Genomic DNA, 16,037 nt, shown 5'->3' with positions numbered 1-16,037 from the left:
AAAATGGTCTGAGCGGGAATCACAGGAAATCATTACAAATTAGTGTGATTTAAGAAAATCATTGCACAAAATTTGAGCCTTACCTTTTAAGTCTTTATAATTTAAACTTGTAAGCATGATCACAAGAACAAAACATTCATAAATAAGGTTAAATGCTGTTTGATAGGGAATAATCACACTAACAAAATGTAACTCACGTGTTTATTAACAAAAATTTTTTTATTAATTTCAGAAACAGTTTTTCGAGACATTAATTTTTTGCTTCATTTGCAATCATTAATTTATTTTCACTTATTTTTTTTACGTATTTATTAGCCAACTCCAAATATTTATCTGTGTCAATGGTATATTTAATTCCCCTCTTAGCTTTGGGCTCGACGTAAGGCAGATACTTTAAAGAATATAGATATTAATTAAATAAAGTCATTAAATAAAGACGTAAATGGAAATAAAAAAATGCAACTAAATAAAATTATTTCTTACCGGACAATCGGTTAAATTTGGTACAACGTACGTACGAACTTTTTTGGGGTCAATTTTATATCCACCTAATGAAAGAATGTTAATTAATAATTGAATCAATTTAAAAATAAAAATATTAATTGATATTATGCCTAAATACCTCTTTTCGTATGCCATCCCATAGAACCAGAGCCAGTACCTGTTTAAGTCCGAGTTTTTTCGTAAAATTTCTTGTAAATATAATAATAATATGTATATACATATATGAATAAATAATATTTGATATTAGTGCCATGCCTTTATAATAATTATGTCCTCTTTTTGTATTCATTGGTGTTCGTTTGGCTCCACGATATATTGCTTTTATTACTCCAAAGGTCATTATTTCTCGTTAAATGTTAAATTCAGTAAAGAAAATAACGAGATGAAAAAAAAAGAGCTATGGAGAGTAATGATCGTACAACAGTAGCACAAATGTATAATTTATAAATAGCAATTAACTATTGGTTCTAAGCCACCCTTCCCTAGTCTAAACAAAATTGATGACATAACCTTAATAAAAATTCCCTATAAAGGGCCTTAAATTCGACACTCCACCATTCTTTTTTCAAAATACCTATTAACTTTTTAACCATAAAAACTTTCGCGTTTATACTAAGATCTAAAAATCTATAATTAATAGCACTATTTAACTCTTTATGATTTTTATGCCATTTCTTTGTTCTATAAATTTTTGTATTATTGTATTTACGAACTTTACGTAGGTGGAGGCCAAAAGATTGAAATCGACGATAAAAAAAAAAAAATAAAATTCATTCAAACAATATAACGTTTTTATCGATTTTTAAATAAAATGAGTCAAGTACCGGTATTAATTAAAATACCTATGGAGCATTTACCAGCAACCATTTGCAATTTCTTGGTAAAACCGGGAGATAAGATCGCGAAATCGCAATCGCTTTTAAGTTATGAATACAAAAAGACTATACAGAAACGATCCGCTTTAGCTACTGAAGAATCTGAATACATGGATGTTTTAACTCCTCAAATAGAAGAATTAAAGAGTCCTACTGAAGGTGAACTCGAACAATTTCACGTCAAGCAAGGAGAAACGATCGACAGAAAAAAGTATATTTTTTTTTGTTATATGTCTCTTTTATAAAGGTATTAATTCTAATTCAATTCTTTTTAGCAACAAGGTTGTGGTAGGAGTAATTGAGCCCTGTTCACATTCAATTCAACTTCATGGATTGTGCGCTTTATGCGGAACGGACATTACTACAACAGATCATAATGGGATTGAATATGCCCAAAGAGCTACTATTAGCATGGCCCACAATGTTTTTGGATTGACAGTTAGTCTTAATGAAGCTGAAAGATTAGAAAAAGAAACTTCAAGGCGATTATTAGAAGAAAGAAAGCTTTCTTTAATAGTTGATTTGGATCAAACTCTTATTCATGCGACGATAGATCCAACCGTTGAAGAATGGATAAAGGATGGAAATGATGTGGCTGAAGATGTTCGCAAATTCACTTTGCCTGATAGTCCAATCGTGTACTATATTAAACTAAGGTATGTTGATTTGAATGATTCTATTAATTCATAATAACTTTTTTAATTTAAAAAATTTTTTATAATTAGACCTGGGCTTAAAGAATTTCTTAGAAGTGTATCCAAAATATACGAACCTCATATATATACAATGGGAACACGAAATTATGCATCTGCTGTTGCGAACGTTATTGATCCAGATAATACTATCTTTAATGAACGTATTTTATCACGCGATGAGAGTGGCAGTAAGTTGAAATAGATAACAACAAGATCGTTTTATTTATTTTTATTTTATTATCTTTTTCTTTCCTTTTTTTTTTAAAAAAAAAAATATATTTGCATTTCGATGTTTACTTCTCCTTTATAATAAAATTTTAGGTATGACACAAAAAGATATTCGTCGTTTGTTTCCTTGTGACAATTCGATGGTCGTTGTAATAGACGACAGAGCTGACGTATGGAGCTGGTCACCTAACTTAATTAAGGTCCATCCATGTAAGTATTTAGATCATGTAAAACAAATTACAAAAATTATATATTTAACATTTTTGAAAAAATTTTTCTTTACAGATGATTTTTTTGTCGGAATTGGTGATATAAATGATACATATTTACCAAAGGTTAGTTTCATCATTATTTATTATCAGATAATTTTTACTAATTTTTATTTGTTCATGATGTTATTTTTAGAGACCAGTTCCACAAACTTCAATTCCTATGGTGATTGTTTCAGAAGATGATAGCACTCATAAAGAAATACCTGATGGCGCAGATTTAAATAATGTTGTAGAGAAAGGTATTTTTGTTTTATTATGATTTAATTTTTATTTTCCTATTTAATTTATAAAATATTCCCTATAGAGCCCGCGAATAATGCTTCGATTGATGAGAATAATATATCTTTTAACAAAGATGAAAATTCTAAAGAAAAAGAACAGAACAATGAAGTAAATTCTCCGGAAATTGCAGAGGAGAATAATATTAAGAACGATAAAGGTAATATAATTATTTTTAACTTTAATGATTGCAAATGATTTATATTAAAAAATGATAACACGATTAAATATTATAGAAGTTTTAAGGGATGTTAATATCTCCGAAGAAAAATCAAATAGGGAGCCACTTAAAGTGAATACAGAAAATAATACTTCTATTGATGCTTTATTAAAGCCTGTACAAAACAATAAACGTTCTTTTGAAGGTATATTTTGTTTAAATTATTCTTCTTCTTGAATTAAAGTTATAACATTTTAACACCATTATTTTTTTCAACTATAGAAATTTCGGATGTTGACAATGTTGATGAGAAATCTGCCAAAAAGCAACAATTTGACCGAAATGAAAATAATGAAATTAAAGATTTGGATCAAAAAGTTTCATTTATAGAACAGAAATCAATATCAAGGCCTATGCTCGCTGACAATGACACGGAATTACCTCATTTATTGAAGGTAAATAAAAGATATATTTGAAATATTTCGATTTATGATAGTATATTAATTATATATAATTAGGCTTTGGAAAATATTCATAAACAATATTACGAGAAGTACGATAGTTTGCAAAGTAATTCGAATTCAAACGGTACACCAATGACACCTGATGTTACTAATTTAATACCACAGATGAAAAGTCAAGTATTGAAAGGCGTCAATATTTTGTTTACTCATGTTATCCCAACTAATCAAAAGAGAGAAAGGTAATTTTTCTTAATTATCTCGTCGTTTTTTGTTAAAATTCAAATATTAATTAGTAAACCATTATAATTGATAGTTCTGATATATGGATTTTAGCAAAGGAGTTTGGCGCGGAATGTTCCGCGAACTGGAACAATGAAGTTACACACCTTGTAGCCGGCGATGTAAGTACATATATTTTTTACTAAATTTTTTCAATAATTTTTAATTAGTTTTAATTCTAATTTAGCGAGGGACTGAAAAAGTCAGAGAAGCTAATCGGAAAGGGGATGTCTATATAGTACGTAAAGAATGGTAAGTAATATTTATTTTTAATATGTATTAATTTTATATGAGAATTAATTTTATTCAATCAAAAGGTTGGATGAATCCATAAAAAAATGGGCAAGACAGCTGGAAAAAGATTACACTTTGGAACCAAATTCACCACGTGATTCTGAGACGAGTCTAATATCAGAGGTTGATAAACCCCTGGAATTGATAATAGAAACACCTTCAGGAACCGATGATGATGATGCGTTATTAAGCCCGGAAATACGTATGGAGCATTATGAATCAACCGACTGGCGATCTGCTTTAAATGAAGTGGATGAACTTTTAGCAGAGTCAGGTGATACTAGCGCTTTAGATGAGAGCGAAACCGAAACCGAAAGGTAGATTTTATTTTTTTATTTATTTATTTAATTTTAGATAGTTTCACATAAAATTTTTTCTTTTTATCTTATAGTGGTGGACGTAAAAGATTGAAGCGTTATGGGGATGTATTAGAAGTAGATGATCGTAATGCGAAACGCTTGAAACAATCTCCTTTACGGCAATCCATAACGTTCAATAATGATGATGATGATGATGAAAATGAATCAGAACAGGCATTTGATAAAGTAAAAAAACACGAATCAGATAGTTTTTATTCAGAGCTAACATTTGATGGAGGTGCTCATGACAATGAAGCTGATGAAGTCGAGCAAGATTATGAAGACGAAGATGCAGATGATGATTATGATTATGGTGACGACGACGAAGATTATGATCCTGGTAATCAAAGTGATGATGAAGGAGATGATGATTTTGATGATGACGAATATGTACAATTATTTGAAGAAAATTTAAGACAACCTAATAGTTGATTACATAAAATAAAGATCAAACACATATTTATTCTTTCTTCTTAGTAATTATTATAGAGAAATATGTTTTTTCTTTGCATTTAATGTATTATTTTTCATTTTGTGTATTTAAAATGTCTAATTTTTTTTTTTTTGATTCATATTTCGTTTGTGATATTTTTCGCATGACCAAATTTGTATATATTTTTTTAAACAAAACCCTTTTTTAAAAAAAAATGTAAGAATCTTTGGTTTATTATTATATTTATAGAAATATTTTGCAAAAAAACAAATAAAGTAAAAATAGTAAAGATTATAATAATTTGTAGATTATGCTTTTAGGTATTAGGGCAAAGGAGAAGGTTAGGCAAGGGGTTGGGCGTTAGGTCAAGAAATTAGGAATAAATTTGGGTGTGTGAGATAATTGAAAAAAGAAGAAAAAGGTCTTTTTTATATATTTGACTGAGTGATGCTTGTTTTTCTCGCTAGAAAGTTGTGGTTCATTGGTTTTTGATTTTTTCTCTTCTAGTTGACTCATGAGAAACTTAGTTTTGGTTCTTTCTCGTTCTAACTCAGATTGGAGATTCTGAACAATTTCTTGGTTAAGTTGATTACCATCACAAATTAGTTTTTCTATTCGAGGACAATTACTAGTATCCAATTCAGTAAGTTTATTATTACTACAATCTAAATAGCGAAGAGTTTTTAAGCTTCCCAAAGTTAATTTTCTCAAATTATTAGAGCTACAAATAATCTTTTTTTAAATTTGGAGTACCTCGCAAATCCAATTCAGTAAGAGAATTAATCCAACAATTGAAGCTTTCCAGTTTTAAAGAACCACTTAAATTGCCAATAGCCCAAATGTCTATTATCCGAAAACATATGAAAGGATTATGCTAGGAAATCCTCTATATACTCCATCTTTGGGATAATTTTTATCCAACCATTCTTGGCCGTTTACCATAGTTATAATGTAGACCGATATTGTGAAAGTTGAGTAGTTGAGTGGTTAGGACCGCATAAAAGTATAGAGTATAGGTGGCCTTTTAATCACGTAGTCGTAATCTCGTAACCTCAGTAGATGGATCAGGATTAAATCTTGTATTTTAACTTGTTTTACAAAGATACAAATGTTTGTATTCGAGTACAAGTTATACAAATTATTCAATTTGGTCACATTTTCTAACTGAAATTATGTTAAAGCCGAATTTCATCATCCAAAGAACACTTTGTTATTTAGTTTCGTGGCGAAATATATATATTAAATAAAATAAGTGAAAATGTGTATTAATATTTGGAAACACTTTAAAAAGTTTACTGAAAAAAGAGGCGGAAATGTGGTTGATTTGGGTATTGGTAAAGTATCAAATTATTATTATTATTAATTTATTATTATTACAAATGTTGTAATCTAGAACGCGTTTATTCTAACATTTTTAAATAGGTATAATTATTGGTTCGGCTTTCACCGCCATTGTTCAATCGTTTGTTGTAAGTATTATTTTTTATTTATTTTTACTTGAGACTAATAAAATTGTATTTATTAAACCTTTTTTATATATATATATAAATACACATTATTAGAAAGATATTTTAACACCACCACTTGGTCTAGTTCTTCATGGAACAAATCTTGAAAATTATTTTATTGTAATTAGACCAGGTAGAAACGAAAGTGCTGTTTATGCTACTCCTGAAGAAGCTCAAGCTGACGGTGCCGTGTAAGTAAAAAAAAAAAAATTTTTGTTTTAAATATTTTTCAAATATTTACATGATCTCATTTTCTTCTTTATAAAGTACTGAAAATGTTGGTTCATTTTTAAACACTGTAATAAATTTCTTTATGGTTTGTTTCGCACTATTTTGGATATTTTATTGTAAGTCAATTCTTTTAATTCTTTTTTTCTTTTCTTTTCTTTTCTTAATGCTGATTCTAAATTATATACTGTATCTTTTTTTTTTTAAAAAAAAAATAAATTAGCTTTCAACATAATTCATGAGAATTTTGAGTCCAGTAAGAAAAAAGATGAAACTGATCCATGTCCATGGTGTCAGGAATTAGTTCCAAAAGATGCTGTTAAATGTAAATATTGTACTAGTATTATAAATGAAAAAATTCCTTCTCAATACAAACGTGATGGCACTGGAACTTTAATCGATTTGGACCAATAAGTTTATTAAGTTATGACTTTTTTCTATGTCTTTATTGTTTCTCTAGTATTTTTTATCTCATCCCACTACATACTGTACTAGTTATTTCATCATTCATCATTATTTATTATTTTTTATTATTTGTATATATGTATATTATAACTTGTCAGTAAATATTAAATAACTTATTATTATGAATTTAAATCCATTGCTTGTTTTTCTTGTGCATCCTCTAATGCTAAATGCTCATATTCCTCTAAATGCCATCCAGTATCCGATTTCAATACTTTATGATGATGTAATTTGTGTGCCAAAGAACGAATAATCTTGTCACTGAACGTTTATTGTAAATAATTAAAATAATTAATAAAAATGCATATCCTCATTAATAAACAGTATCTTATATCACTCACCTGGCTTTAGTTTGACACCATATACAATAATCATCTAACCAAATTTTTGAATACACATAATAAATGTCATGATGATCAAATAAATCTTTTAATTCTAGTAAAACTTTTAATATTGCACGTTTTCCTAGTTTTAACAGATCATAAACATCCTCTTGGCACTTTTTTGCAAGCTTATAATTTCTATACCAAGGGTAGGCTAATGAACGACGATATAATGCTTTCATCGTCTCTTCTATACTGTTGAATTGCTATACATAATAAATTGAAGTTTTTTAATAAAAATATTATAAATATTAATGAATAATTTTATCCAGACTTACTTCAAGACAAGATATTGTTGGACTTATTTTGCCTATCATCCATGGTGATTCAACAGTATTTTCTCCTTCAAATACTCTATAATTATAACTATAAGCAAATAATAAATCTATCAATCCATAATAAATTGATCCTACATTTTCGATTAAATCTTGAATATAAAAGAAAATAAAATATTAGAATATATATAAATATTATAAAAAAAGAATATATATAAATATTATAAAAAAATATATATATGTATACGTATAATTTAATATTTATTACATTGCTTATTTGTCAAATTTCGCATAATTGTGTTTTCTTCTTCAGTGAAATTGAGATCAGATGATCTCTTCCACCAAACATTCTTTGATTTAATAAGATTTTTAATCTCTTCAGCACACATAAAATCTGCTCTATTCCAAATGTGAAAATTAGTATAATCCCTATATTTAATAGATTGGACTAATCATGAATTACATAAATCGCTTACATATAATGGTCCGGATCAAATTTGCTATTTTCAGCATTAATTCGATCTTGACGACGCGATTCTGGTGTAGAACGTTCTGGATCTGTTATGTCTATAATTTCATTACATGTTTCTTGTATGTGCATGAAATATCCAGAATAAAGTTTATTAAAACCATATTTTGCTATAGGTAATAATTCCTAATAAAAGAGGAAATTTATTAACACTTAATCTTAGAGATTATGAATTAAACAAAGTACTTACTTTTTCATTGGGAATTTGTTGTGGTAATTCCCAATTATAAGCATCAGCTATTTGATCAATGAAATAGTCCCCGAATCAAAGAGAATTATTATTTCGGAACTGAAAAAAAGAAGGAAAGTTTCATTTCTAATTTTGAATTAATATACATTACCTTCCTCTAATAATTTATATAATCTTTTAGCTTCTTTATCATCATTAATTTTTCCATCAAATAACTCTTGAATTAAAGGTTTATTATCATTAACATCATTAACATTAACATCATTGACATCATTGACATCATTAACCTCATTGTTAACATCATTATTTAACTCTCTTATCAAAAAATCATTGTTATTTTTATAAGATTTTTGTCTATCATCCTCTTTTCCAAATAATTCTTCCAATTCATTATCATTTTCCTGATTATTATTCTCATCATTGTTATCATCGATGATCTCAATTAAAGGCTTTTCAGGAACTTTTTTAACACTTTTTGGAGCTAAAAGTTTCGTTAACAAATCTAAGTCTGAAAATTCTTCTCCAGGAGTTTCTTTTGGTATTTTTATATTCATCTCACCAGATGAAATATCATAAGATGCATTAACACGATCATCATCAACTAAATTACCAGGAAAATGAAGCCTAATAAATAAATTTAAAACTAACAATTTAAATATAATCACTTTTCAAAAAAAAATATATTTTTTTTTATTATTATTTTTTTTTTAAAAAAAAAACGCGTAATAAAATTAAAGTTTACAAGATTTTTCTTTACCTTAAATAATAAGGTTTTACATAAAAACTAAAATCAGGCCCTTCACAATAAAGTTCAACATCTGATACCTTTTTTAAACAAAAAAAAAATTTATTAAATTTTTTAACAAAAAAGTTTTTTAAAAAAAAAAATTATTATCTTATTTTCTTCTTAATTTACCTTGATGTAAGGAGTTTTAATAATTATCGTGATAAATTTGAAATCCTGAGTAATTGTAAAATTAGGTGTAATCATTTTAAAAAAATTATACAACTACCTTTTTTTTTTTTTGGTGTGGAAAAAAATAAATGCAGTTTGATTAGTTTGATTAGCCAATAAGAAATAAGAATTTAGAAGGTATTACAATCATTATTATTTATTAGATTATCTATTATCTGATAGACTGCACATCAAACATTTTTAATCCATATTATTATTATACTTTTTAAAATCACATTATAAAATGTCGGGTCAAGATAAACCAACTTCACCAACAACAACCAATTCTTCCACAAGTTTAACTTCCAGTACCACAAATACACTAACATCAGCTATTAATTCTACGACGTCAGCACTTACTTCAACATTTTCTTCATTATCAAGTGTACTGCCTTTAACAACCTCTCAACAAAATACACAACAACAACAGCAACAACAAGCTCAACAGCAACCTCAACAATCTCAACAACCTTCATCAACAAAAGCTCGTAGAACAACAATATCATCTCAAACCTCTATTCAATCTGAAATAGATAAACAATCTTTTACTAGTGATAGTACTGGAAATAAATCACAAAATGTAAGTAAATTAACTGAAGAAATGTTTAGTAAAGTTGGTGAATATTTAAAAGGAGAACTTTTAGGTATGATTAATTATAACATAAGCATATGTATATATTTTTTTCTCTTTTTGTTTTATTTTTATTAATTACTAATTATTTTTAATAGCTACGACAGAAGACTATAAGTTATTAGAAACAATGAATAAAGTTACAAGAGATAGATACAAAGAAATGTCTGGAATGGCACAAAATTTAGTAGTAGAAATGGCTAAATTACAAAGGATTTGTAAGTAAAATATAGTAAATTATTAATTAAAGACATATATTAAACTTTATTTTTTTTTTAAAAAAAAATAGATACGGATTTTGAACCCTATGTTCAACAAATTGATGAAATTTGCGATCAAGTGGATTTTTTGGAAAAAGTTGCTATAGAATTGGATGATTATTCAAAAGAATTAGGTAGGTTTGATAATTTTTTGATACCTTTCTTTTTTTGTAAAATCTAAGCTACAAAGTTTATTTTTAATTTAGAAACACGTTTAAAGAAATTAACTAAATGAATGTTAATTAGAGATTACAAGAAAGAAAAAAAATCTATAGTTTTTTATTAACAATATTTAATTTAATAGTTATAACTTATTATAATTAATAATTATAAACCAACTTTTCATTGGAAAAAAAGTTTTTTTTTATTATTTTTTGACATATCATGTATAAAAAATTTACAAGTAATCTTTACCAAATCCCCCAAAAAGATTCTAATTCACAACAAAATTTTGAACAAGCAACAGCTGCTGAAAGAGGATATTGAGAAATTCCAATTTTCTCATCTACCCAATCATCAGCAAAATTATCCGTGCCGTGAGCCATAGCTCCAATAGCAATACAAATCGATTGATCAGGAGGTATTGTTGGTAAATATCGAGAAAGACGAACAGGTTGAGCATCATATGAAAGTGCTAATCAAATAATAATAAAATAAAAAAATAAATAAAATGAAAATAAAAATAAAAGGATAAATTTTTTTATTATTCATACCTAATTTAACACAGCTTGTGGGAAGATAATTTGTTATTGGATTTTTTATCACTCGTAATAACTTTTCGTTTCCATCCACAGAATGAATACTTAATTTATGTAGGAGTTGTACTAATTATCAAAGGAGAAATTAGTTGTTTTTTGACTCTAGATAATAATTAGAGAGAATTTGAGAATTACAATTACCCATCAACCCTGAAAAACGTTTGAACGTTCTTGGTATTCTAACATGAGGATTGACCTCAATTAAGACATTTTTAGTTGTATGAATATAAATTTGCATCAACCCAGCTTTATTTAAAGGACTATCTAACAAAGCCATTAAGCACTAATAAAAATAAATAATTAAAATCATTAAATTGATATATAGCTGAAAAATCAATTTTTCTTACCTGATGTGTTATATCTGGTCTATAAGTTGTTGGATCGGATCCTAATTTTTTTATAGATTTTTGATCATCACAATTCAATAATTGATAATGTGAAGATCTATTAGAATTAGTTACTTTACAAGTTTCTAAGCACGCTTTATCTAAAACAACAATTAATCTACGTGTAGACTCTTTTTCTTTAAAGGTTTTAGGAAGTTTTGGAGCTTTTGGAACAAGAAAAATATCTGTATTTATATTTGAATAATTATTATTATCATTATTATTTATTGTATCTTTTGTAATTGAAATAATATCATCAGTCTGAGTAGCAATTGAAATATTTTTTTTATCATCAGTTTGAGTAGATATTGAAATATTAATTTTTTCGTTATTGGAATTAGTAATTTGTTTAGGAAGATCACTTGAAACTTTAGAGGAATTATTATTTGATTGAGGATTATTAGAATAAGGTTTAGACTCTTCTCTATTTTTTTTATTTTTATTCTTTCTCTTGGTTTTTGCCATTTTGTAAAAGAAAAAAAAGTCTCTCAAATTTTTTTAATTTCCGATCACAATTTAGATGTTACACTTGATCGTCAATGACGTCATCAAAGATGTGCATATCAAATCGTTCGGATAAACGGATAAAAAGGGAATAAAAGGCAGTTCTAATCGAGTATGTATAGAGTATGTATAGAGTAATGAAAACAAATCACCTATTTTTGCATTACATGATTGATATCATTCGTTTTAAAAATTCCTTGAAAACAAAAAAAAAAATGTAACAAACTTCCAGAGATACGGTTAAAATTCATAAGACAAATACGTAATGTGATTTTGTTTCCTTTACTTACAATTTTACAAACATGTCACTAATACTGGGAATACGTATATTATAGAGGTACAGCATATAATAATTATTAAAATATTTGAGAATTTTATAACGTAGTTTCATATTTCTCTTTAGAAAATCCAAACGGGAAAATGCAATTTTTCTCTATTACCTGATTTAGGATAGGTAAAAGATTTTTTTAAACTATCCATAAGATAAACAGTTCCCTTCATTTTTTAGCACGTGCAGACGGTTGCAGTGCAGCTGTGCAGGTTAATGTAAAGCTAAATGGCGTAGGGATCTTATTTGACCAATTTTGATTGATATACAAATTAATTTTAATAGTATTCTTAAATTGAATGAAAAAACTTTCTGTTATATAAATTATAATTTCATGTGACAAATAAAAAATAACACGAGTCACTTATTTATTTATTTAATTTCGCGGATCAAGCGAAGTTTATAAATAGTATAAAATAGGATGAAATGAATCGGATAATTTATAAAACCGAATCAAAATTTCCATATATGTATATATGTAATAATTTACGTATGAACATTCAAACAATCTCCCAAAATGCACATTCCTTTTTTTAAAAACGGTCAAAAAGAAAATAAATTACACAAAAATTTGATATACAAATATAAAACATTTGTTCACATGACCAAATATTTAAATCTTCGTAGACAATATAAACTTATTTAAAAAAGAGGTTTAACAATATTATCATAAACCTTCTTGTATAGAATGCGATCAAGTAGTATATATATATATATATATGGGTATATAAAATATAACTGAACTATATTTGATATTTTCCATATTCAGCTTTCAAAATAAATTTCCGCAGTAAAAGCACCTTCGGATATTGCGCCACATGTTTCTGTCATAATGCATTTTCTTTTAGTATATATATTAAGTAATCAAAATTCTAATTTTAAAACGGGAATTTATCGATCGAATAACCGGTTAAATTAAATTTATTTATTTATCAGTACTCGATAAGGGATATGTTAAATTGTTTAACATATATAGATTAGAATTTCCCATCAAATAAGCTGCACATGGTGGTCACTCATAATGTGTATAAATGTATATCGAAGTTGCAATTTCCACAAAAGTTTCACAATATAAATTTTTTGAGATACATTTATTTATATGAAAATGCAAAAGTAACCTGTCGATATTTATTATAAGTACCAATGTATCATACCAATTTTCTTCACATATAAATAAATTATCTTTCTCCTGCAAAAGGATTTTTTTCCTTTCCCTTCCTTTCCTTACCTTTTTGTTTTTTATAAACATATATATATACATATACATATATATATATATTTTTTTATAGATTTGAGAAGATAAAAAATAACTTTGGATTGAACATATACCTTTTCTTTTAACATTAATTAATATAATATAATGGGCAGTCAAGAAATTACAATAAATAAATCATCAGAAAAAAGTCAACATCTTGCAAAAGCACGTTATCATTCATATAAATTAGATAGATTACCAACTTTACAAGAGGTTCTTTCACGTAAGACTGCACCTCCCGTATGTTTATTCAACTTTTACCTTTATATGAGGGATAGAGAAAATACTTCTGAATATTTAGACTTTTATCTTGATGTATTAGAACATGAAATATTATGTAAAGCATATGTAAAAGACCTTAAAAAACTTGGATTAGATGTAAATATTGAATATCCTGAATATGAAAGATTTAGACCAGGAACTTCAAAAAATGGGAATGATAAATCAAAATATAATACATTTATTAGTGTAGATAGTAGTGTTCGAAGATATTTAAGTAGTAGTTCTCGTGGTTCAAATAATACATACACTTCAGGAGGTAGGGAACCTTCCTCTCGTCCTGATTCACCATTTTCACAAAACAGTAATTTAGGCATAAATTTAACGGAAATTTCAATAGATGTTAATAATAATAATAATAATAATAATAATAATAACAATAATAATAATGATAAAAACCAAAAAAATGAAGGATTTCGAAATTCAGTTCGTTCAAATAAAACAAATATAACATCATCATTTCATAATCGTGAAAGACCATTTACAAGGGATGAACTTCGTGAATCTGCGGAAAGAATTTATTTTAAATATATATTTGAAGGATCTGAAAAAGAAATTATATTATCAAGAGATATTCGAGAAAAAATTACTCATGCTATAGAAGAAGAAGGAATATCTCAACATAAAAGAGATGATCCATGGATTTATTATGAAGCTAAAAAAGAAATTTTCACTTTTATGGAAAGTGAACCTTTCCCTAGATTTTTAAAATGTAGAGCTTTTGGTAATATGAGTCAATTACAAATTATTATGAGATTATTTATAGGTTTATTCTTTTTATTCCTTGGTTTCTCTATAGTATTAAGTTTAATTTTCTTGGATATAAAACCAAAAACAATTCGTTTATGGGTATGTAAAATGATTAATAAGTTATTATATATCAAAATTTTATAATCATAGAAAACAGTAATTATATATACATTTCTTTTTTTTTTTGCAGAGTTTTATCCCAATATTTTTAGGTGTAAAAAGCCTAATTACTTATCTAACTAAATTGAGTCCATTATTCGTCTTATTAAAAATAAGGTAAGAAGATCTTTGTTTTTTGATTATTTAAATTTTTTTTATTAAACATATATTTCTTTTATATAGCGAGACAACATTCTTTCAATTTCAATGTGTAATGGAACCTTATATATACTCATTACATGTAAAAAAAGGAATCAAAATATTTTTACAAAGTTTAATAATTTCAATAATCGTTACAGGAATTTTTGTAGCAGTTCCTGGTTATCGATTATAACATTAATTAGATTTTAATAGTAATAAATAATAATAATGATAAAATGATAATAATGATGATAAAAATTAAAAATACTGTAGGTTTATAAATATTATTTTCATCATATTAATATTATATTTTTTATTATTATTATTTAATGTAAAGTAGAAAATTTTTGAGATTTTTGTATAAGAAATACTTTAAAAAATCAATTTTTTTTTTTTTATTAAAAAAAAGGAACTTTAAAAAATAACTCCCTGAAGTAATTTTCCTGAACAATGTTTGACCTGCATGAAAATTCGTAACACATATGATAAAAGTAATCACAACATGTTATAAACAAATTTAACCAATAGAAAATATTCGTGATGATTATTTAATCAAAAATGCGGTCACACCAAAAAAAATGCGAAAAAGTGCATCATCCTGAACATTCTAAGGTCTAAGCGGTATAAGAATGTGAAAATATAATATGACTCTTAAGTAATATGACCATATATTTTTTTTTTTCTATTAATGAATTTAAGATAATAATGTTTGATACTTCTTTTAACTACGTTAATTTGAACTAGATTCAATTTCGTTGTTGTAATTATACATGAACTTGTACAATCATTTTTTAATTCTTAGATTCAAATTCAAATTTAAGTAAAATATTTTCAAATGAATATGTAATCAATTTAATTAAATTATTAAAAATGTTCTGATGAAAATATTCTATTGCATCTATACATTAAAAAAAGGCTAGTTTACTCCACAAAGAATATTTATTTTTTAGAAATGATCTTAGAATTGAAAGAACCCAAATTTAATATCAACAGGCCTTGGAGTTATCGACCTCCGCTAAGCATGCACAACAAAAACTACAACATTATACAGTACATAATGATACAATACTATAAATACAATACTATAAAATACAAATTCGGCTTTGATAGGCCTAACAGAAAATCTATAATCTGCAAAAAAAAAAAAAATATCAGTCTGACGTTAGCAATTCACGATCTGCATAAATTTTCAACAATTTGTTTTCTGCAAG

General features: G+C 26.4%; 8 protein-coding genes across 8 annotated transcripts; 4 read left to right on the top strand and 4 right to left on the bottom strand.

The window, feature by feature from the left end:
* Positions 1-168: 168 nt before the first annotated feature.
* On the bottom strand, positions 169-919 carry OCT59_005146 (mitochondrial 54S ribosomal protein mL41). The gene is made up of 4 exons (XM_025320564.2): positions 760-919; positions 623-661; positions 484-548; positions 169-391 (listed from the first exon to the last, which is right to left on the bottom strand). The coding sequence occupies exons 1-4, from the start codon at positions 842-844 to the stop codon at positions 251-253; spliced, it is 330 nt and encodes a 109-aa protein (XP_025171090.1). The 5' UTR covers positions 845-919; the 3' UTR covers positions 169-250.
* Positions 920-1,315: 396 nt separating this feature from the next.
* On the top strand, positions 1,316-5,100 carry OCT59_005145 (uncharacterized protein; the record flags this gene model as incomplete). The annotated part of the gene is made up of 14 exons (XM_025320565.2): positions 1,316-1,590; positions 1,655-2,035; positions 2,105-2,262; positions 2,396-2,512; positions 2,588-2,637; positions 2,708-2,813; positions 2,879-3,013; positions 3,090-3,218; positions 3,296-3,468; positions 3,532-3,716; positions 3,791-3,878; positions 3,944-4,008; positions 4,074-4,367; positions 4,442-5,100. 14 exons carry the CDS (start codon positions 1,316-1,318, stop codon positions 4,839-4,841), a joined length of 2,556 nt encoding a protein of 851 aa, XP_025171091.1. The 3' UTR covers positions 4,842-5,100.
* Positions 5,101-5,202: 102 nt separating this feature from the next.
* OCT59_005144 (uncharacterized protein) lies at positions 5,203-5,784 on the bottom strand (the record flags this gene model as incomplete). The annotated part of the gene is made up of 3 exons (XM_066138190.1): positions 5,203-5,507; positions 5,596-5,716; positions 5,782-5,784. The coding sequence occupies 3 exons, from the start codon at positions 5,782-5,784 to the stop codon at positions 5,203-5,205; spliced, it is 429 nt and encodes a 142-aa protein (XP_065997361.1).
* Positions 5,785-6,008: 224 nt separating this feature from the next.
* On the top strand, positions 6,009-7,174 carry OCT59_005143 (uncharacterized protein). The gene is made up of 5 exons (XM_066138189.1): positions 6,009-6,176; positions 6,265-6,311; positions 6,405-6,541; positions 6,618-6,697; positions 6,802-7,174. The coding sequence occupies exons 1-5, from the start codon at positions 6,101-6,103 to the stop codon at positions 6,990-6,992; spliced, it is 531 nt and encodes a 176-aa protein (XP_065997360.1). The 5' UTR covers positions 6,009-6,100; the 3' UTR covers positions 6,993-7,174.
* OCT59_005142 (uncharacterized protein) lies at positions 7,163-9,411 on the bottom strand (the record flags this gene model as incomplete). The annotated part of the gene is made up of 9 exons (XM_066138187.1): positions 7,163-7,304; positions 7,385-7,632; positions 7,705-7,853; positions 7,970-8,100; positions 8,178-8,356; positions 8,421-8,467; positions 8,572-9,044; positions 9,178-9,245; positions 9,337-9,411. The coding sequence occupies 9 exons, from the start codon at positions 9,409-9,411 to the stop codon at positions 7,163-7,165; spliced, it is 1,512 nt and encodes a 503-aa protein (XP_065997359.1).
* A 208-nt stretch (positions 9,412-9,619) lies between these two features.
* OCT59_005141 (uncharacterized protein) lies at positions 9,620-10,615 on the top strand (the record flags this gene model as incomplete). Its single annotated transcript, XM_025320566.2, has 4 exons — positions 9,620-10,019; positions 10,105-10,224; positions 10,296-10,400; positions 10,473-10,615. The coding sequence occupies 4 exons, from the start codon at positions 9,620-9,622 to the stop codon at positions 10,499-10,501; spliced, it is 654 nt and encodes a 217-aa protein (XP_025171094.2). The 3' UTR covers positions 10,502-10,615.
* Positions 10,594-11,900, bottom strand: OCT59_005140 (Ribosomal RNA small subunit methyltransferase mra1). The gene is made up of 4 exons (XM_025320567.2): positions 11,372-11,900; positions 11,166-11,307; positions 10,980-11,090; positions 10,594-10,900 (listed from the first exon to the last, which is right to left on the bottom strand). Exons 1-4 carry the CDS (start codon positions 11,873-11,875, stop codon positions 10,677-10,679), a joined length of 981 nt encoding a protein of 326 aa, XP_025171095.1. The 5' UTR covers positions 11,876-11,900; the 3' UTR covers positions 10,594-10,676.
* A 1,507-nt stretch (positions 11,901-13,407) lies between these two features.
* OCT59_005139 (uncharacterized protein) lies at positions 13,408-15,242 on the top strand. Its single transcript, XM_066138186.1, has 3 exons — positions 13,408-14,625; positions 14,717-14,802; positions 14,869-15,242. Exons 1-3 carry the CDS (start codon positions 13,603-13,605, stop codon positions 15,017-15,019), a joined length of 1,260 nt encoding a protein of 419 aa, XP_065997358.1. The 5' UTR covers positions 13,408-13,602; the 3' UTR covers positions 15,020-15,242.
* Positions 15,243-16,037: the final 795 nt, after the last annotated feature.

Source organism: Rhizophagus irregularis, chromosome 13, assembly GCF_026210795.1.
Source record: "Rhizophagus irregularis chromosome 13, complete sequence".
Taxonomy (NCBI): Eukaryota; Fungi; Glomeromycota; class Glomeromycetes; order Glomerales; family Glomeraceae; genus Rhizophagus; species Rhizophagus irregularis.
The sequence above is the reverse complement of the archived record's forward strand: the minus strand, read 5'-3'. Positions and strand labels throughout refer to the sequence as shown.

Coding starts and splice junctions, on each gene's coding strand:
- OCT59_005146 (XM_025320564.2), bottom strand. CDS start 844: ATGACCTTTGGAGTAATAAAAGCAATATATCGTGGAGCCAAACGAACA. Junction 662..759: donor AGGACATAATTATTATAAAG/GCATGGCACTAA, acceptor GGACTTAAACAG/GTACTGGCTCTGGTTCTATG. Junction 549..622: donor GGGATGGCATACGAAAAGAG/GTATTTAGGCAT, acceptor TTCTTTCATTAG/GTGGATATAAAATTGACCCC.
- OCT59_005143 (XM_066138189.1), top strand. CDS start 6,101: ATGTGTATTAATATTTGGAAACACTTTAAAAAGTTTACTGAAAAAAGA. Junction 6,542..6,617: donor GCTCAAGCTGACGGTGCCGT/GTAAGTAAAAAA, acceptor TTCTTTATAAAG/TACTGAAAATGTTGGTTCAT. Junction 6,698..6,801: donor ACTATTTTGGATATTTTATT/GTAAGTCAATTC, acceptor AAAATAAATTAG/CTTTCAACATAATTCATGAG.
- OCT59_005139 (XM_066138186.1), top strand. CDS start 13,603: ATGGGCAGTCAAGAAATTACAATAAATAAATCATCAGAAAAAAGTCAA. Junction 14,626..14,716: donor CAAAAACAATTCGTTTATGG/GTATGTAAAATG, acceptor TTTTTTTTGCAG/AGTTTTATCCCAATATTTTT. Junction 14,803..14,868: donor TTCGTCTTATTAAAAATAAG/GTAAGAAGATCT, acceptor TCTTTTATATAG/CGAGACAACATTCTTTCAAT.
- OCT59_005140 (XM_025320567.2), bottom strand. CDS start 11,875: ATGGCAAAAACCAAGAGAAAGAATAAAAATAAAAAAAATAGAGAAGAG. Junction 11,308..11,371: donor GACCAGATATAACACATCAG/GTAAGAAAAATT, acceptor TATTTTTATTAG/TGCTTAATGGCTTTGTTAGA. Junction 11,091..11,165: donor ACGTTTTTCAGGGTTGATGG/GTAATTGTAATT, acceptor TTTGATAATTAG/TACAACTCCTACATAAATTA.